Source organism: Panulirus ornatus, chromosome 21 (genome assembly GCF_036320965.1).
Source record: "Panulirus ornatus isolate Po-2019 chromosome 21, ASM3632096v1, whole genome shotgun sequence".
Classification (NCBI taxonomy): domain Eukaryota; kingdom Metazoa; phylum Arthropoda; class Malacostraca; order Decapoda; family Palinuridae; genus Panulirus; species Panulirus ornatus.
This window is the reverse complement of record NC_092244.1, coordinates 24,292,929-24,311,957: the sequence shown is the minus strand read 5'-3', so window position 1 is coordinate 24,311,957 and position 19,029 is coordinate 24,292,929. Positions and strand designations below refer to the sequence as shown.

The 19,029-nt window shown below is 41.1% G+C and overlaps 1 protein-coding gene and 1 long non-coding RNA gene across 3 annotated transcripts in view; both read left to right on the top strand.

The window, feature by feature from the left end:
* LOC139756217 (uncharacterized) overlaps nt 1–13,515 on the top strand; it is a 29,822-nt gene extending 16,307 nt beyond the window's left edge. The window contains exons 1-3 of one of the 2 annotated variants that reach the window (XR_011714302.1): nt 10,994–11,172; nt 12,443–12,653; nt 12,854–13,515. This is a non-coding gene — a long non-coding RNA (uncharacterized lncRNA). Of the gene's footprint in view, nt 1–10,993; nt 11,173–12,442; nt 12,654–12,853 lie in introns of those variants that run through there. The other variant, XR_011714301.1, reaches the window with a different exon arrangement.
* Nucleotides 13,516–14,171: 656 nt separating this feature from the next.
* Nucleotides 14,172–18,037, top strand: LOC139756459 (uncharacterized). The gene is made up of 3 exons (XM_071675916.1): nt 14,172–15,307; nt 16,971–17,211; nt 17,859–18,037. The coding sequence occupies exons 1-3, from the start codon at nt 14,294–14,296 to the stop codon at nt 18,035–18,037; spliced, it is 1,434 nt and encodes a 477-aa protein (XP_071532017.1). The 5' UTR covers nt 14,172–14,293.
* Nucleotides 18,038–19,029: the final 992 nt, after the last annotated feature.

Here is a 19,029-nt window from a genome sequence, read left to right as displayed (position 1 = left end):
ATTCGTGCAATTAGTCGAGTAATCAGCATATTAACATTATTATAATTAATCCAAGTGCTAATTAAACGCTTAATATTACGAAATGGAGTGTTTTGACTCCAGATACGTCATCACGACCTACAGTAACATCTATACAAAGATTTTCACTAAAATCTGAGTAAGTTGAGAATCTGAGCAAAATGCAAGGCTATAGCCTTGGATTTTTCTTAATTTTTTGAAAAAATGGGTTTTCTTCAAAATTTTAGCATAGATTTTTTAAGTATGTTGAATAAGAATCTGTGGTCAAAACCTAAAAATTCGAATAATTAGTCGAGTAATTAGCATATGAATTTTATAATTAATCCAAATGCTAACTAACGCGTAATATAAAGAAATGCAGTGTTTTGACTCCAGATACGTAATCACCACATATGATAACATTTATACACCGATTTTCATTAAAATCTGAGTAAGTTGAAAATCTGCATCTATAGCCTTGGATTTTTCTTGATTTTTTTTTAAAATGGATTTTCTTCAAAATTTCAGCAATGATGTTTTTAGGTGTGCTAAATATTAATCTGTGGTCAAAACCTAATTTTTTTTATAGTTAGTCGAGTAAATAGCATATGAATATTAGGATCAATCCAAGTGCTAATTAAACACTTAATATAATGAAATTCAGTGTTTTGACTCCAGATACTTAAATCATCACAAAAAATAACTTACATGCACAGATTTTCATCAAAATCTAAAAAGTTGAAAATCTATGGAAAATGCATTTTTCTTGATTTTTTTTTTTAAAAATGGATTTTCTTCAAAATTTCAGCATATATGCTTTTAAGTATCTTGAATATGAATCGTTGGTCCCCTAAAAAATCGAATAATTAGTCGAGTAATTAGCATATGAATATCATAATTAATCCAAGTGCTAATTAAACGCTTAATATTACGAAATGTAGTGTTTTGACTCCAGATATGTAATCACCACGTATGATAACATTTATACACAGATTTTCAAAAAATCTGCTTAAGTTGAAAATCTGAGGAAAATGCAAGGGCCATGGATTTCTCTTGATTTTTTTGAAAAAATTAATTTTCTTCAAAATTTCAACATCGATGGTTTCATGTGTGTTGAATATGAATCTGTGGTCAAAACCAAAAATGAATCTTGTCAGAACCTAAAAATTCGTATAATTAGTCGAGTAATTAGCATATGAATATTATTATAATTAATGCAAGCTCTAATTAAACGCTTAATATTAAGAAATGCAGTGTTTTGACTCCAGATGCGTAATCACGACATATAATAACATCTATACACAGATTTTCATTTAAATCTGAGTAAGTTGAGAATCTGACCAAAATGCAAGGCTATAGCCTTGGATTTTTCTTGATTTTTTTGATAAGATGGATTTTCAAAATTTCAGCATAGATGCTTTTAAGTATGCTAAATATGAATCTGTGGTTAAAACCTAAAAATTGGTATAATTAGTTGAGTATCAGCATATGAATATTATTATGATTAACCCAAATGCTGATTAAACGCTTAATATTACGAAATGCAGTGTTTTGACTCCAGATACGTAATCACGACATATATTAACATCAATACACAGATTTTCATTAAAATCTGAGTAAGTTGAGAATCTGAGCAAAATGCAAGGCTATAGCCTGGGATTTTTCTTGAATTTTTTGAGAGAATGGATTTTCTTCAAAATTTCAACATAGATGTTTTTAAGAATGCTAAATATGATTCAGTGGTCAAAACCTAAAAATGCGTATAATTAGTTGAGTAGTCAGCATATGAATATTGTTATGATTAATACAAGTGCTAATTAAACGCTTAATATTACGAATTGCAGTGTTTTTACTCCACATACGTAATCACGACATATAATAACAACTATACAGAGATTTTCATTAAAATCTGAGTAAGTTGAAAACCTAAGGATTTTTCTTGAATTTTATTGAGAAAATGGATTTTCTTCAAAATTTCAGTATGGATGCTTTCAAGTATGTTGAATATGAATCTGTGGTCAAAACCTAAAGATTTGAATCATTAGTCAAGTAATTAACATATGAATATTATTATAATTAATGCAAGCTCTAATTAAACGCTCAATATAAAGAAATGCAGTGTTTTGACTCCAGAAACGTAATCACCACATATAATAACATCTATACCAGATTTTCAGTTCAATCTAAGTTGAGAATCTGACCAAAATGCCTTGGATTTTTCTTGATTTTTTTTTGACAAAATGGATTTTCTTCAAAATTTCAGCATAGATGCTTTTAAGTATGCTAAATATGAATCTGTGGTTAAAACCTAAAAATTGGTATAATTAGTCGAGTAATCAGCATATGAATATTGTTATAATTAATCCAAGTGCTGATTAGATGCTTAATATTACGATATGCAGTGTTTTGACTCCAGATACGTAATCACGACATATAATAACAACTATACACAGATTTTTATTAAAATCTGAATAAGTTGAGAATCTGAGCAAATGCAAGGCTATAGCCATGGATTTTTCTTGATTTCTTCAATGAAATGTATTTTCCTCAAATTTTCAGCATAAATGCTTTTAAGTATGTCGAATATGAATCAGCGGTCAAAACCTAAAAATTCGTATTATTAGGCGAGTAATCAGCATATGAATATTATTATGATTAATCCAAGTGCTAATAAAACGCTTGATATTACGAAATGCAGTGTGTTGACTTCAGATACGTAATCACGACATAGATTTTAATGAAAAACAGTATATAGATGTTAGTATATGTCGTGATTACGATATTGAATAAGGATTTATAGTCAAAATCTAAATATTCATATTTTTTTATTTTTTTTATTATACTTTGTCGCTGTCTCCCGCGTTTGCGAGGTAGCGCAAGGAAACAGACGAAAGAAATGGCCCAACCCCCCCCCCCCCATACACATGTATATACATACGTCCACACACGCAAATATACATACCTACACAGCTTTCCATGGTTTACCCCAGACGCTTCACATGCCTTGATTCAGCACGTCAACCCCGGTATACCACATCGCTCCAATTCACTCTATTCCTTGCCCTCCTTTCACCCTCCTGCATGTTCAGGCCCCGATCACACAAAATCTTTTTCACTCCATCTTTCCACCTCCAATTTGGTCTCCCACTTCTCTTCGTTCCCTCCACCTCCGACACATATCCTCTTGGTCAATCTTTCCTCACTCATTCTCTCCATGTGCCCAAACCACTTCAAAACACCCTCTTCTGCTCTCTCAACCACGCTCTTTTTATTTCCACACATCTCTCTTACCCTTACGTTACTCACTCGATCAAACCACCTCACACCACACATTGTCCTCAAACATCTCATTTCCAGCACATCCATCCTCCTGCGCACAACTCTATCCATAGCCCACGCCTCGCAACCATACAACATTTTTGGAACCACTATTCCTTCAAACATACCCATTTTTGCTTTCCGAGATAATGTTCTCGACTTCCACACATTCTTCAAGGCCCCCAGAATTTTCGCCCCCTCCCCCACCCTATGATCCACTTCCGCTTCCATGGTTCCATCCGCTGCCATATCCACTCCCAGATATCTAAAACACTTCACTTCCTCCAGTTTTTCTCCATTCAAACTCACCTCCCAATTGACTTGACCCTCAACCCTACTGTACCTAATAACCTTGCTCTTATTCATATTTACTCTTAACTTTCTTCTTCCACACACTTTACCAAACTCAGCCACCAGCTTCTGCAGTTTCTCACATGAATCAGCCACCAGCGCTGTATCATCAGCGAACAACAACTGACTCACTGCCCAAGCTCTCTCATCCCCAACAGACTTCATACTTGCCCCTCTTTCCAAAACTCTTGCATTTACCTCCCTAACAACCCCATCCATAAACAAATTGAATAACCATGGAGACATCACACACCCCTGCCGCAAACCTACATTCACTGAGAACCAATCACTTTCCTCTCTTCCTACACGTACACATGCCTTACATCCTCGATAAAAACTTTTCACTGCTTCTAACAACATGCCTCCCACACCATATATTCTTAATACCTTCCACAGAGCATCTCTATCAACTCTATCATATGCCTTCTCCAGATCCATAAATGCTACATACAAATCCATTTGCTTTTCTAAGTATTTCTCACATACATTCTTCAAAGCAAACACCTGATCCACACATCCTCTATCACTTCTGAAACCACACTGCTCTTCCCCAATCTGATGCTCTGTACATGCCTTCACCCTCTCAATCAATACCCTCCCATATAATTTACCAGGAATACTCAACAAACTTATACCTCTGTAATTTGAGCACTCACTCTTATCCCCTTTGCCTTTGTACAATGGCACTATGCACGCATTCCGCCAATCCTCAGGCACCTCACCATGAGTCATACATACATTAAATAACCTTACCAACCAGTCAACAATACAGTCACCCCCTTTTTTAATAAATTCCACTGCAATACCATCCAAACCTGCTGCCTTGCCGGCTTTCATCTTCCGCAAAGCTTTCACTACCTCTTCTCTGTTTACCAAATCATTTTCCCTAACCCTCTCACTTTGCACACCACCTCGACCAAAACACCCTATATCTGCCACTCTATCATCAAACACATTCAACAAACCTTCAAAATACTCACTCCATCTCCTTCTCACATCACCACTACTTGTTATCACCTCCCCATTTGCGCCCTTCACTGAAGTTCCCATTTCCTCCCTTGTCTTACGCACTTTATTTACCTCCTTCCAGAACATCTTTTTATTCTCCCTAAAATTTAATGATACTCTCTCACCCCAACTCTCATTTGCCCTTTTCACCTCTTGCACCTTTCTCTTGACCTCCTGTCTCTTTCTTTTATACATCTCCCACTCAATTGCATTTTTTCCCTGCAAAAATCGTCCAAATGCCTCTCTCTTCTCTTTCACTAATACTCTTACTTCTTCATCCCACCACTCACTACCCTTTCTAATCAACCCACCTCCCACTCTTCTCATGCCACAAGCAACTTTTGCGCAATCCATCACTGATTCCCTAAATACATCCCATTCCTCCCCCACTCCCCTTACTTCCATTGTTCTCACCTTTTTCCATTCTGTACTCAGTCTCTCCTGGTACTTCCTCACACAGGTCTCCTTCCCAAGCTCACTTACTCTCACCACCCTCTTCACCCCAACATTCACTCTTCTTTTCTGAAAACCCATACAAATCTTCACTCTCGCCTCCACAAGATAATGATCAGACATATCTCCAGTTGCACCTCTCAGCACATTAACATCCAAAAGTCTCTCTTTCGCACGCCTGTCAATTAACACGTAATCCAATAACGCTCTCTGGCCATCTCTCCTACTTACATAAGTATACTTATGTATATCTCGCTTTTTAAACCAGGTATTCCCAATCATCAGTCCTTTTTCAGCACATAAATCTACAAGCTCTTCACCATTTCCATTTACAACACTGAACACCCCATGTATACCAATTATTCCCTCAACTGCCACATTACTCACCTTTGCATTCAAATCACCCATCACTATAACCCGGTCTCGTGCATCAAAACCACTAACACACTCATTCAGCTGCTCCCAAAACACTTGCCTCTCATGATCTTTCTTCTCATGCCCAGGTGCATATGCACCAATAATCACCCACCTCTCTCCATCAACTTTCAGTTTTACCCATATTAATCGAGAATTTACTTTCTTACATTCTATCACATACTCCCACAACTCCTGTTTCAGGAGTATTGCTACTCCTTCCCTTGCTCTTGTCTTCTCACTAACCCCTGACTTTACTCCCCAGACATTCCCAAACCACTCTTCCCCTTTACCCTTGAGCTTCGTTTCACTCAGAGCCAAAACATCCAGGTTCCTTTCCTCAAACATACTACCTATCTCTCCTTTTTTCACATCTTGGTTACATCCACACACATTTAGGCACCCCACTCTGAGCCTTCGAGGAGGACGAGCACTCCCCGCGTGACTCCTTCTTCAGTTTCCCATTTTAGAAAGTCAATACAAGGAGGGGAGGATTTCTGTCCCCCCGCTCCCGTCCCCTCTAGTCGCTTTTTACGACACGCGAGGAATACGTGGGAAGTATTCTTTCACCCCTATCCCCAGGGATAATATACATATATAAATATTCATATAATTAGTCGAATAATTAGCATTTGAATTTTATGATTAGTCCAGGTGCTAATTTAACGGTTAGTATTATGAATCACAGTCTTTTGGCTCCAAATACTTAATCACCATATAAAATAACATCTATACACAGATTTTCATGAAAATCTGAGGAAGTTGAAAATCTGAGCAAAATGTGGATTTTTCTATTTATTTCTTTTTTTGAAAATCTAGATTTTCTTGAAAATTTCAGCATAGATACTTTTATGTATGCTGAATATGAATCTGTGGTCAAAATCTAAAATTCTTTATAATTAGTCGAGTAATTAGCGTATGAATATTATCATAATTGTCCAGGTTTTAACTAAACGGTTATTTTTACGAATTACAATCTTTTGACTCCAAATGCTTAATCACCGTATAGAATAACATTTTTTTTTTTTTTTTTTATACTTTGTCGCTGTCTCCCGCGTTTGCGAGGTAGCGCAAGGAAACAGACGAAAGAAATGGCCCAACCCCCCCCCCATACACATGTACATACACACGTCCACACACGCAAATATACATACCTACACAGCTTTCCATGGTTTACCCCGGACGCTTCACATGCCTTGATTCAATCCACTGACAGCACGTCAACCCCGGTATACCACATCGCTCCAATTCACTCTATTCCTTGCCCTCCTTTCACCCTCCTGCATGTTCAGGCCCCGATCACACAAAATCCTTTTCACTCCATCTTTCCACCTCCAATTTGGTCTCCCTCTTCTCCTCGTTCCCTTCACCTCCGACACATATATCCTCTTGGTCAATCTTTCCTCACTCATTCTCTCCATGTGCCCAAACCATTTCAAAACACCCTCTTCTGCTCTCTCAACCACGCTCTTTTTATTTCCACACATCTCTCTTACCCTTACGTTACTTACTCGATCAAACCACCTCACACCACACATTGTCCTCAAACATCTCATTTCCAGCACATCCATCCTCCTGCGCACAACTCTATCCATAGCCCACGCCTCGCAACCATACAACATTGTTGGAACTACTATTCCTTCAAACATACCCATTTTTGCTTTCCGGGATAATGTTCTCGACTTCCACACATTTTTCAAGGCTCCCTAAATTTTCGCCCCCTCCCCCACCCTATGATCCACTTCCGCTTCCATGGTTCCATCCGCTGACAGATCCACTCCCAGATATCTAAAACACTTCACTTCCTCCAGTTTTTCTCCATTCAAACTCACCTCCCAATTGACTTGACCCTCAACCCTACTGTACCTAATAACCTTGCTCTTATTCACATTTACTCTTAACTTTCTTCTTCCACACACTTTACCAAACTCAGTCACCAGCTTCTGCAGTTTCTCACATGAATCCGCCACCAGCGCTGTATCATCAGCGAACAACAACTGACTCACTTCCCAAGCTCTCTCATCCCCAACAGACTTCATACTTGCCCCTCTTTCCAAGACTCTTGCATTTACCTCCCTAACAACCCCATCCATAAACAAATTAAACAACCATGGAGACATCACACACCCCTGCCGCAAACCTACATTCACTGAGAACCAATCACTTTCCTCTCTTCCTACACGTACACACGCCTTACATCCTCGATAAAAACTTTTCACTGCTTCTAACAACTTGCCTCCCACACCATATATTCTTAATACCTTCCACAGAGCATCTCTATCAACTCTATCATATGCCTTCTCCAGATCCATAAATGCTACATACAAATCCATTTGCTTTTCTAAGTATTTCTCACATACATTCTTCAAAGCAAACACCTGATCCACACATCCTCTACCACTTCTGAAACCACACTGCTCTTCCCCAATCTGATGCTCTGTACATGCCTTCACCCTCTCAATCAACACCCTCCCATATAATTTACCAGGAATACTCAACAAACTTATACCTCTGTAATTTGAGCACTCACTCTTATCCCCTTTGCCTTTGTACAATGGCACTATGCACGCATTCCGCCAATCCTCAGGAGCCTCACCATGAGTCATACATACATTAAATAACCTTACCAACCAGTCAACAATACAGTCACCCCCTTTTTTTAATAAATTCCACTGCAATACCATCCAAACCTGCTGCCTTGCCGGCTTTCATCTTCCGCAAAGCTTTTACTACCTCTTCTCTGTTTACCAAATCATTTTCCCTAACCCTCTCACTTTGCACACCACCTCGACCCAAACACCCTATATCTGCCACTCTGTCATCAGACACATTCAACAAACCTTCAAAATACTCATGCCATCTCCTTCTCACATCACCACTACTTGTTATCACCTCCCCATTTACGCCCTTCACTGAAGTTCCCATTTGCTCCCTTGTCTTACGCACCCTATTTACCTCCTTCCAGAACATCTTTTTATTCTCCCTAAAATTTACTGATAGTCTCTCACCCCAACTCTCATTTGCCCTTTTTTCACCTCTTGCACCTTTCTCTTGACCTCCTGTCTCTTTCTTTTATACTTCTCCCACTCAATTGCATTTTTTCCCTGCAAAAATCGTCCAAATGCCTCTCTCTTCTCTTTCACTAATACTCTTACTTCTTCATCCCACCACTCACTACCCTTTCTAAACAGCCCACCTCCCACTCTTCTCATGCCACAAGCATCTTTTGCGCAATCCATCACTGATTCCCTAAATACATCCCATTCCTCCCCCACTCCCCTTACTTCCATTGTTCTCACCTTTTTCCATTCTGTACACAGTCTCTCCTGATACTTCTTCACACAGGCCTCCTTCCCAAGCTCACTTACTCTCACCACCTTCTTCACCCCAACACTCACTCTTCTTTTCTGAAAACCCATACAAATCTTCACTCTCGCCTCCACAAGATAATGATCAGACATCCCTCCAGTTGCACCTCTCAGCACATTGACATCCAAAAGTCTCTCTTTCGCACGCCTGTCAATTAACACGTAATCCAATAACGCTCTCTGGCCATCTCTCCTACTTACATAAGTATACTTATGTATATCTCGCTTTTTAAACCAGGTATTCCCAATCATCAGTCCTTTTTCAGCACATAAATCTACAAGCTCTTCACCATTTCCATTTACAACACTGAACACCCCATGCATACCAATTATTCCCTCAACTGTCACATTACTCACCTTTGCATTCAAATCACCCATCACTATAACCCGGTCTCGTGCATCAAAACCGCTAACACACTCATTTAGCTGCTCCCAAAACACTTGCCTCTCATGATCTTTCTTCTCATGCCCAGGTGCATATGCACCAATAATCACCCACCTCTCTCCATCAACTTTCAATTTTACCCATATTAATCGAGAATTTACTTTCTTACATTCTATCACATACTCCCACAACTCCTGTTTCAGGAGTATTGCTACTCCTTCCCTTGCTCTTGTCCTCTCACTAACCCCTGACTTCACTCCCCAGACATTTCCAAACCACTCTTCCCCTTTACCCTTGAGCTTCGTTTCACTCAGAGCCAAAATATCCAGGTTCCTTTCCTCAAACATACTACCTATCTCTCCTTTTTTCACATCTTGGTTACATCCACACACATTTAGGCACCCCACTCTGAGCCTTCGAGGAGGATGAGCACTCCCCGCGTGACTCCTTCTTCTGTTTCCCATTTTAGAAAGTTAATACAAGGAGGGGAGGATTTCCGGCCCCCCGCTCCCGTCCCCTCTAGTCGCTTTCTACGACACGCGAGGAATACGTGGGAAGTATTCTTTCACCCCTATCCCCAGGGATAAGAATAACATATACACACAGATTATTATTAAAATCTAAGGAAGCTGAAAATCTGAGCAAAAAATAATGCAAGGACTTTTCTTGATTTTTTTTGAAAAACAATTTTCTTGAAATTTTCAGCATAGATGCTTTTAAGGATATTGAAAATGCTTTGTGGTCAAAATCTAAATATTTATATAATTAGGCGAGTAATTAACATATGAATTGTAATTAGTCCAGGTGCTAGTTAAACGGTTAATATTACGAATTACACTCTTTTGACTGCAAATACTTAATCACCGTATAGAAGAACATCTATACACAGATTTTCATTAAAATCTGAGGAAGTTGATTTTTTTTGAAAAAATAGATTTTCTTGAAAATTTCAGCATAGATGCTTTTAGGGATATTGAATAAGAATTTGTGGTCAAAATCTGAATATTCATATAATTACTCGAGTAATTAGTATATGAATTTTATAATTAGTCAGGTGCTAATTAAACGGTTAATATTATGAATTACAGTCTTTTGACTCCAGATACTTAATCACCATAAGAATACATCTATACACAGATATTCATTAAAATCTGAGGAAGTTGAAAACCTGAGAAAAAAAATACTTAATCCAAATACTTAATCACCGTATAGAATAACATATACACACAGATTATTCTGAGCAAAAAATAATGCCTTGGATTTTTCTTGATTTTTTTGAAAATTTAGATTTTCTTAAAAATTTCAGCATAGATACTGTTATATATGCTGAATAAGAATCTATGGTCAAAATCTAAAAATTCGTATAATCAGTCGAGTAATTAGCGTATGATTATTATAATTAGTCCAGATGTTAATTAAACAATTAATTTTACGAATTACAGTCTTTTGACTCCAAATACTTAATCACCGTATGGAATAACATATACACACAGATTTTCATGAAAATCTGAGGAAGTTAATATTACGAATTACGGTCTTTTGACTCCAAATACTTAATCACCGTTAAGAATAACATATACACAGATTATTCTGAGCAAAAAATAATGCAAGGCTATATAGCCTTGGATTTTTCATGATTTTTTTGAAAAAATAGATTTTCCTGAAATTTTCAGCATAGATGCTGAAGAGGTAAGAATCTTGCCATTGAGACACTCAGGGTAAAACTCAATTTGCTGACACAAGTCCTGTGGTGGTGGAAAGGTGAGGATGTGTGACCACAGGTGACTGGTCGCCCGCTCGGTAGCTGCCAGCTGGCTTCGTGCTCCCGGCTCGGAGTTGACTGATTTCTGCATAAACAAAGGTCTTATTTCTAGTCAGGTAAGAGTAACATTTGGAGATTTATGGTTGTAACCAATGTAGAGTGAGTAATGGTGAACTATAGTAAGGTGTACTTATTGTGATTACAACTGCTAGAAAATGTAGAGAACAATGAACTCCGTAGACAGAGACTTCGAAGTATATTGCTATTCACTCAGGTGACAGCTTATGATTGTTCATCCTGGAACGTGTAACCCGCCATAGACGTTCTTACAGTTAACATAGTTTTTGTAAATTGATAGTTTAGCTCATCTGAATGACGTTCTTTGTTTTGGATTTGTAAAATACAAAGAGTAACAGACCACCGGGTCCTTTTGAAGTTTCGTGTTGCCAGTGAAAGAAATTAGAAATTGTGTTAAGTTCGCCCCACTGCCTAACCTCCCTATACGTGGTCACTTCATCCGTTGTCACACCAGCAGACCACAATAATAATGGCACATTTCCACTATAATCATCTGCTTCTTGGGAGATTAGGTAAGATTTTCATAGGCTACGGTCGGGTGGGCGGGGAGGTACTGCACTGGGTTAAGGTGAGGTAGGCTAGAATAGGCGGGTGAGTGGTGGATACCAAACTGGATCATTGTGAGGTAGGGTAGGTTCGGTCAGCCGCGAAGCGGTGGTTACTATACTGGGTCGCGGTGAGGTATCCCAGAAATGGCAGGTGAGTGGTGGCTTCTGTACTGTTATGGTGAGGTAGGTTGGGTCGGCTGGCCGGGGAACGGTAGCTCATCTACTGGACCGCGGCGAGGTAGGCTAGGGTGAATTGGAGAGATGAGCTATTGGTGCTCAGAGGTCGCATGATCACTCTCCTTGATAATATGTTCTCTATACTGGGCATCGCACATGAAGTTGTCCTGTCCTCCAACACCATGAAGTGGAACAGAAGAAGGTTGGAGAGCGGTAACCTTAACGGCTTAATGTAAGTTATAAGAGTGTGTGAAAAGGAGTGGAACATGGCAGCAATGGTGAATGATGTATATAGAAATGAAATACCTGCATTGGAGTTTATTAGCAGCCGAATCCGAAGTCTCTGTTCGCGGGTAACTATATATGGGTATTGCTAAGTTTTGATAACAATGAAGTAAGTAATATATTTGGAAATATTTCAGTCATTATTGTAACCTCATTTTCATATTAAAGGTATTACGTAGATTATAAAAGTTATGAAATTAGGCTTATAACTATCTAAACTTAATTGAAATTTAGATTTTCAATTTAGGCAACTGAGTGTCCATTCTTTGTGAACATGGTTGTGTTTTATTGTTGGCAGAGAGAACATGAGCGTCAGAGGCAACCCCCTCCAGCGAACGTGATGGGCATAAGACGTTTTCCTGTTGAGCCGCAGGTGAATTTTGCCCGAGAAAGGAACACACCACAGAACTCCCGCGAGGAATAAACGCCTGAGGGAACAAAACATTCCGAGTGAAACAGAACTTGGTCTGAAGCAGTGTTCACGGAGATGTGTATATCCAACTCTCATGGTAAGGTTCACTGCTGGAGGAGGAACTGTAACCGATATGACGTTGAGAACTTGTTGTTCAAAGACTTAGAACGCCATAGTTATAGTAACGAGAAATTCATGTGGGTAACCAAAACTTAATGATATATTGTTTATAAACCACTATTGATATAAATCTTGCCGAATCACTACAATAAGCGTTAAAGTCATAATGTTCCACAGGCACATATGACCGAGCCAGCATGAGCGAGGAGGCCCGTTCATGTCACTTTACCTGTTTCATGTAGAGGAGAGTGACAATTACATGGCCTGAGTGACGTTTTCTACATTGGAAGAACGACTGTTGCAGTAAGTGCTGGAGGAACGTTTCTACCGTCTCTGCGGGCGAGGAGTTTACCTCTCCTTGCCGGGCCTGTCATTTCTATTAACGATAGATGCCCCGTCCACACTGCTCGTGCCGTTCAACGCTGGTCCCTAGGAACAAGACACCCTGCAGCTCCTGGACAAGCCAGCAATGAACAGACCAAATTATCATTGAACATGTTTGGGCAAAAGTGGTGTACACCTAGCAACCAGGAGACAAGATGACTAGCCATCAACTACTGAAGCACGTCCACGCTTTTCGGGAGCTCTGTAGGCTGGGCGGTGTATTAAACTGTACCAAAAAATTGGGTTTCATTTGTCTTTATAAATTGATTGGTTTATTATTGCTTAATACATATGTGTCAATAATGAGCATAAGACAATGTATACTTTTACGGTATGTAGAGGAAAATGTATGTATGTTTGAGTTATTCACGTTATGAGGGTTGTTCATGTCACCAATATATTTTGTCTTTCCAGCTGTAAGGAATGATTAACGTTTGATAACGATTGCAATTAAATATTTGAATGGTTGATTGTGTTTGATTATGTATATTGTTTTCATGATGTATTGAATGTCGAACCTCCACAACACACAACAAAGCATCAGTGTGATAAGAAAGAAGAGTCGTCAGTGAAGAGAGAGAAGTTAATAATTTCAGTATCGGCCAACTTTACCGCTGATGAATGATGGAGTGTATCAATATCCTGCTTACGAGAAGGACAAATCCATACAGGCAGGAGTGTGCATGCAAATATCGTATTTTACGTCAGCAAATCACACCTCTGCTAGAGGTCGCTTTCCCATGAGATACGCTTTGCCGCTTCACGCCACCAGTTGCTGTGCTTCCTTCGCGCCGTCCAGACGGTTTTCTGCAGCTGCGAGCTTGGCAGCCTTCTTCCCGTGATCCCTCTGGAGTGGAAAGGCTTTGCTACAGCCTGTGACCCAGTTTGGGGATGGCTGCAACACCACCCGTAATCCGTTTAGGAGCGGGGATGGAAGTGCGTTGTTGATGCACTTGTGGAGTTGACGACTCTCACCATGTCGGATGTCCCGGGCAGTTCCACCAGCATACGGAGGTCGAGTAAGGAGGGCGATTCTGAACATGCCAGGCATGTGAGGAAAGGCTCCTCGCATAGGACTGACTCCAGGAGCAGCCCTTCTCAGCGGAGGCTCTTCAGGGCGGTAACAATAGGCCCCATGGTCACGTCACTGGTGATGGCGGTGACTCTGCTTCCCAGCACACACATTCCTTGCCTTCTACCTCACGGGATGAGGCATCTGCGCCGCCCTGGAACATGGTGATGGACGCTTTGGCTGCTTTACGTGGTGATGTGGAGAAATTGAAGGAGGAAAGGAACTTAGGCCCCAGTCGGGGGGCTGATGACGCCGCGGCGGCCGCCGATGTAAACATTGGCCTTTCTAGCCAGGTGGTGCCTCCCTCGCGCTCGCCCACGGGTTTTTCGGGCTTTACTCCAGCTGAGCATTACCTTTCCAGTGATGATTGTGTCTCTCAGAATGACGGGCGGCCTGACAGTGTTCTGCAGTGCGCCAGGGCTTACGGTCCTGTGGATGAGGTGTCTGATGGCATTGACCAGCATGTTGCCGATATGGTTAACCATGTATTTGCTTATGGCTTGCGAGAGGAGGAGTATAAGGAGATTTTGGAGGATGCTGCAGCCATGAGGCCAGATAACTGTCATGCCTTAGCGCCCGTGGATTGCAACTTGCAAGTTTTAGATGCACTGAAGACTGATGCCAAGAAGGCAGACTGCCGTTTGAAGGATGTTGGGAAAGACATTATTACGGCTGCCACAATTTTGACTAAGTCACTCACAGTGCTTGACAAGATCGCCCAGACTAGCCAACCAGATGTTGCCCAGGAAGTGGGCATGCTTAATGGTGCCCTGGCACTCCTGGGTCATGCTAATCACAAGAATAATCTGGCTCGCCGGTTCATCATCAAGCGCGAAATTAACCACAAGTATGCTCACCTCTGTTCAGACAAGGTGCCCATGACTCGTCTTCTGTTTGGGGATGATGTCTCACTCTCAGCCAAGCACATTGAGGAGTCTGAAAAGTTAAGGAGTAAGATTGTTCCAAGGAAACCGCTCTCTACCTCGAAGTTTGGTCCTGGCAAGTTTAGGGGCTCCTCTGGGAGACTGCCATACAGGGGATTTATGATCAGGTTTCATCCATGTGGCCAACGCACGCATGGTCCCCGGAGTGAGCACCGGCAATCCTTCTCACGGCAGGGTCCTGAGACAAAAAAACTCCCGAGGCCGGGGTCACAATCCCCGGCAGTAACTGAGGTGAGTCATCCTTTTCAAGCTGGGAGACTTCACTATTTTGTACATGAGTGGCACGCTATTACCAGTGATCCAAATATTTTAGATATTGTTCAGCATTGCCATTTAGATATTGATGTTGCTAACATTGGTACTTTATTTGCTGAAAAAGTTGAGTATGTGTTTAATGTCGAGGAAAAGGAAATTGTTTGTCAGGAAATTGTACAGCTTTTGAGTCTGGGGGTTATCAAGGAGACCCAGAGACAGGAGGGGCAGATTCTTTCCCCTGTTTTCTTAAGACGGAAGAAGGATGGTGGGTTTAGGATGATCCTTAACCTGGAAAAATTTTATAAATTTTTAGAGTACAAACACTTCAAGATGGAAAATTTTGAGCAGGCGATTCGTCTTGTTAACAGCGGTGTCTTCATGGCCTCTGTCGATTTGCGGCACGCATATTATTCTGTTAAGATAGCTGAGGAGCAACAACGCTTTCTCTGTTTCAAGTGGCAAGGAAAAATTTATCAGTTCACATGTCTCCCTAATGGGGTTACGGATGGTCCCCGTCTGTTCACTAAATTAATGAAACCTGTTTTTGCTGTCCTTAGAGAGAAGGGACATATCATCACGAGTTTCATTGATGATACTCTTATTTGTCACTGCACTTTTGATGGATGTTGTGAGAGTATGCGTGCCACTGTTGACTTGCTCAAGAAGTTAGGTTTCCGTATTAACGAAAGCAAATCTGTCTTGGTCCCCACTAAGCGCTTGGAGTATTTGGGGAACATTATAGATTCTGAGACTATGACAGTAACATTACCTGATCGTAGGATACACAAGATACTACAATGCTGTGAGGAATTGTTACATAGTGACAGAGCCAAAATTCGGAATGTGGCCAGAGTTGTTGGGCTATTAGTTGCAGCCGTTCCAGCAGCAGAGATGGGGAAACTGCATTACAGGCGGTTATAATGTGCTAAGATTGCTGCGTTAAGAGTCGCAAAAGGTAACTTTGACAAGTGGATGGTGGTCACTCATGAGATGAGATTGGACTTGCTTTGGTGGGTATCTCACATTGCATTGCAAACCAGACAGATTTTTCGGAAGGGTACAGCATTGGATCTGTATACTGATGCATCAAATTTAGGTTGGGGTGGCCACCTCAATCAACAAAAAGTTAATGGGAGATGGTCATTATCAGAATCTGCCTTGCACATTAATGCAAAGGAACTCAAAGCCATCTCCCTGGTAGTGCGCTCATTTGCATCTCTTCTCAAAGGACGACATGTTCGGGTGTTTTGTGATAACACGACGGCGGTGACCTATGTCAATGAAATGGGCGGCACACGGTCCTCACTGTGTAATGACATTTGCCGTGACCTTTGGGAGTGGTGTGCGGTGAATGATATCTGGCTTACCTGCTCTCATGTACCGGGTAAAGTCAATCTCATGGTAGACGCTGCATCTCGGACATTCAATGACAGGCATGAGTGGAAATTGAATGAAGAACTCTTTAGGGCCCTCTCTGAAGTATTTGGGGTTCCGAGCATTGATCTCTTTGCTTCTAGACTGAATGCTCAAGTGACTCCTGGAAACCTGACCCAGATGCAGAACATTTTGATGCCTTTTCTATCTGCTGGTAGCAGTTTGAACTAATCTACCTTTTCCCACCCTTTGCTCTGATTGCCAGGTGCCTACAGAAATTCGAGCAGAGTCAGCGCAGGGGTGGATGGTATTGCCTCTCTGGCCGTCCCAGCCAGAGATGGGGACTCTACTTACTTTGCTGGTCAAGGAACCACGGCTGATTCCGAGGGGGGCACACGTCTTGCGTCACCCATCGACGGAGGAGGAACACCCCATTCTCCGACACACCCGACTGATGGCCTGCCTCTTATCCGGCAACGTCTGCGAGACGGGCATTTCTCAGGCAGGTATGGACATCATCCTTCCCTCCTGGAGACCTGCGACTGCGAGGCAGTACCAGCCACATATAAACAGGTGGTTACAGTTTTGTGGTAGCCGGAACATCGATCCCTTTGCTCCCACTGTAACTAATATTGTGACTTTTCTGTCTGTCACTTTCCATAGAGGTGTTAGTTATACTTCAATCAACACTGCCAGGGGTGCACTCTCCTCCCTGGGGATTACTGTGGATGGTTGCAGTGCAGGTAGCCATCCTCTTGTCACCAGGTTCTCAAAGGGAGTTTTTAACTTGCGGCCGTCTGTCCTTAGGTATACAAGAACTTGGGATGTTCAGCAGGTGCTACAGCATCTGCGTGCCATGGATCCTTTGTCCTCCCTCTCTTTAAAGGATTTAACACTGAAGCTTGTGATGTTGATGGCACTTATGCAGGCTGCCAGAATACAAACTTTGCATTGTTTGTTGCTGAAGAATATTAGTTTTGGGCAGGACTCTGTTTGTGTTTGGTTAGGGGAAACTATTAAACAGTGCAGGCCAAAGTTCAATGTGCGGTTTGTGAGCTTTAAAACATATTCTACTGACATTAGATTGTGTGTGTGTGAAACTCTGAAAATGTATATTGCTAGGAAAGAGGAGTTCAGAAATTCTGCACATCAGGAGAATGGGAAGTTACTCCTAAGTTTTATCAAGCCCCACAAGCATGTAACGAGGGACACTGTTGCAAGGTGGATTCGAACAGTGCTTTCTCTGTCGGGCATGGACTCCAGCCAGTATTCAGCGGGCAGTGTTCGGCCTGCAGCTGCATCGAAAGCCAAAGCCATGGCTCTACCGATTAGACACATGGCAAGGGCTGGGTGGTCCAGGGCTGCCACTTTTGCCAAGTTTTATGACAAGGAGATTGTCCCGAGTCACGATCCTTTCCAAGATGCTGTCCTTCAATAGTCTGTTCACTTTGTTTGCATAGGAGATGTTGTCTCTTGTCACCTGGTCCATGGCTATGTAAATTTCTTACTATATTGCAGTTGGTTACTGCTTGTATCATTTCTCCTCTCTGCATGTCTACAATACGACACCCACATGGCTTCAAAACCTCATGGGAAAGCGAGCTCTAGCAGAGGTGTGATTTGCTGACGTAAAATTAATTAAGTACATGAGACTTGCCGTAGGTCATTTGAAATGTGCTTCGAATTTTATGAAGCAAATCACCTCTGCTAGAAGGGAGCTTTCACATGCCCACCTCTCCCACCCTACGCTCTGTAGCGTCTTGTGGCTTACATATTTCTAGCAGTGCAAAATGTTGTTACTTTCATGTGGTTGGTCGTACTCTTTAAAGTCTGGTGGCGTGAAGCGGCAAAGCGTATCTCATGTGAAAGCTTCCTTCTAGCAGAGGTGATTTGCTTCATAAAATTCGAAGCACATTTCAACTGACGTACGGTAAGTCTCATGTACTTCATTAATTATAATGGGGAAATCGTGTGGCATAATTGTAACCTATTTGCAGAATTGATATCACCAGTGTTCATTTAAAAATATATCTTGCTGCGCAGATACTTAACCGTACAACTGCAGCATTTGGTTCAGTGGTTTGCATTAACCACTTGCAGCCTTCACCTACCTCAGGTTTATAGATATCACACCCTCTCCAACTGAAGTGTCCGAGGTACATTTTGATTGATAGGATAATGAATGAGGATAAATGTCACAAGTAGATCATCGTAGAAGTTGATGGTTTGGAAATAAGATTTTTCTTCATTCATGAAGGATAATGACAGTATAATTGTATTCATATACCACAAACATAGAAAAAAAAAAAAAACCAACATTGTAC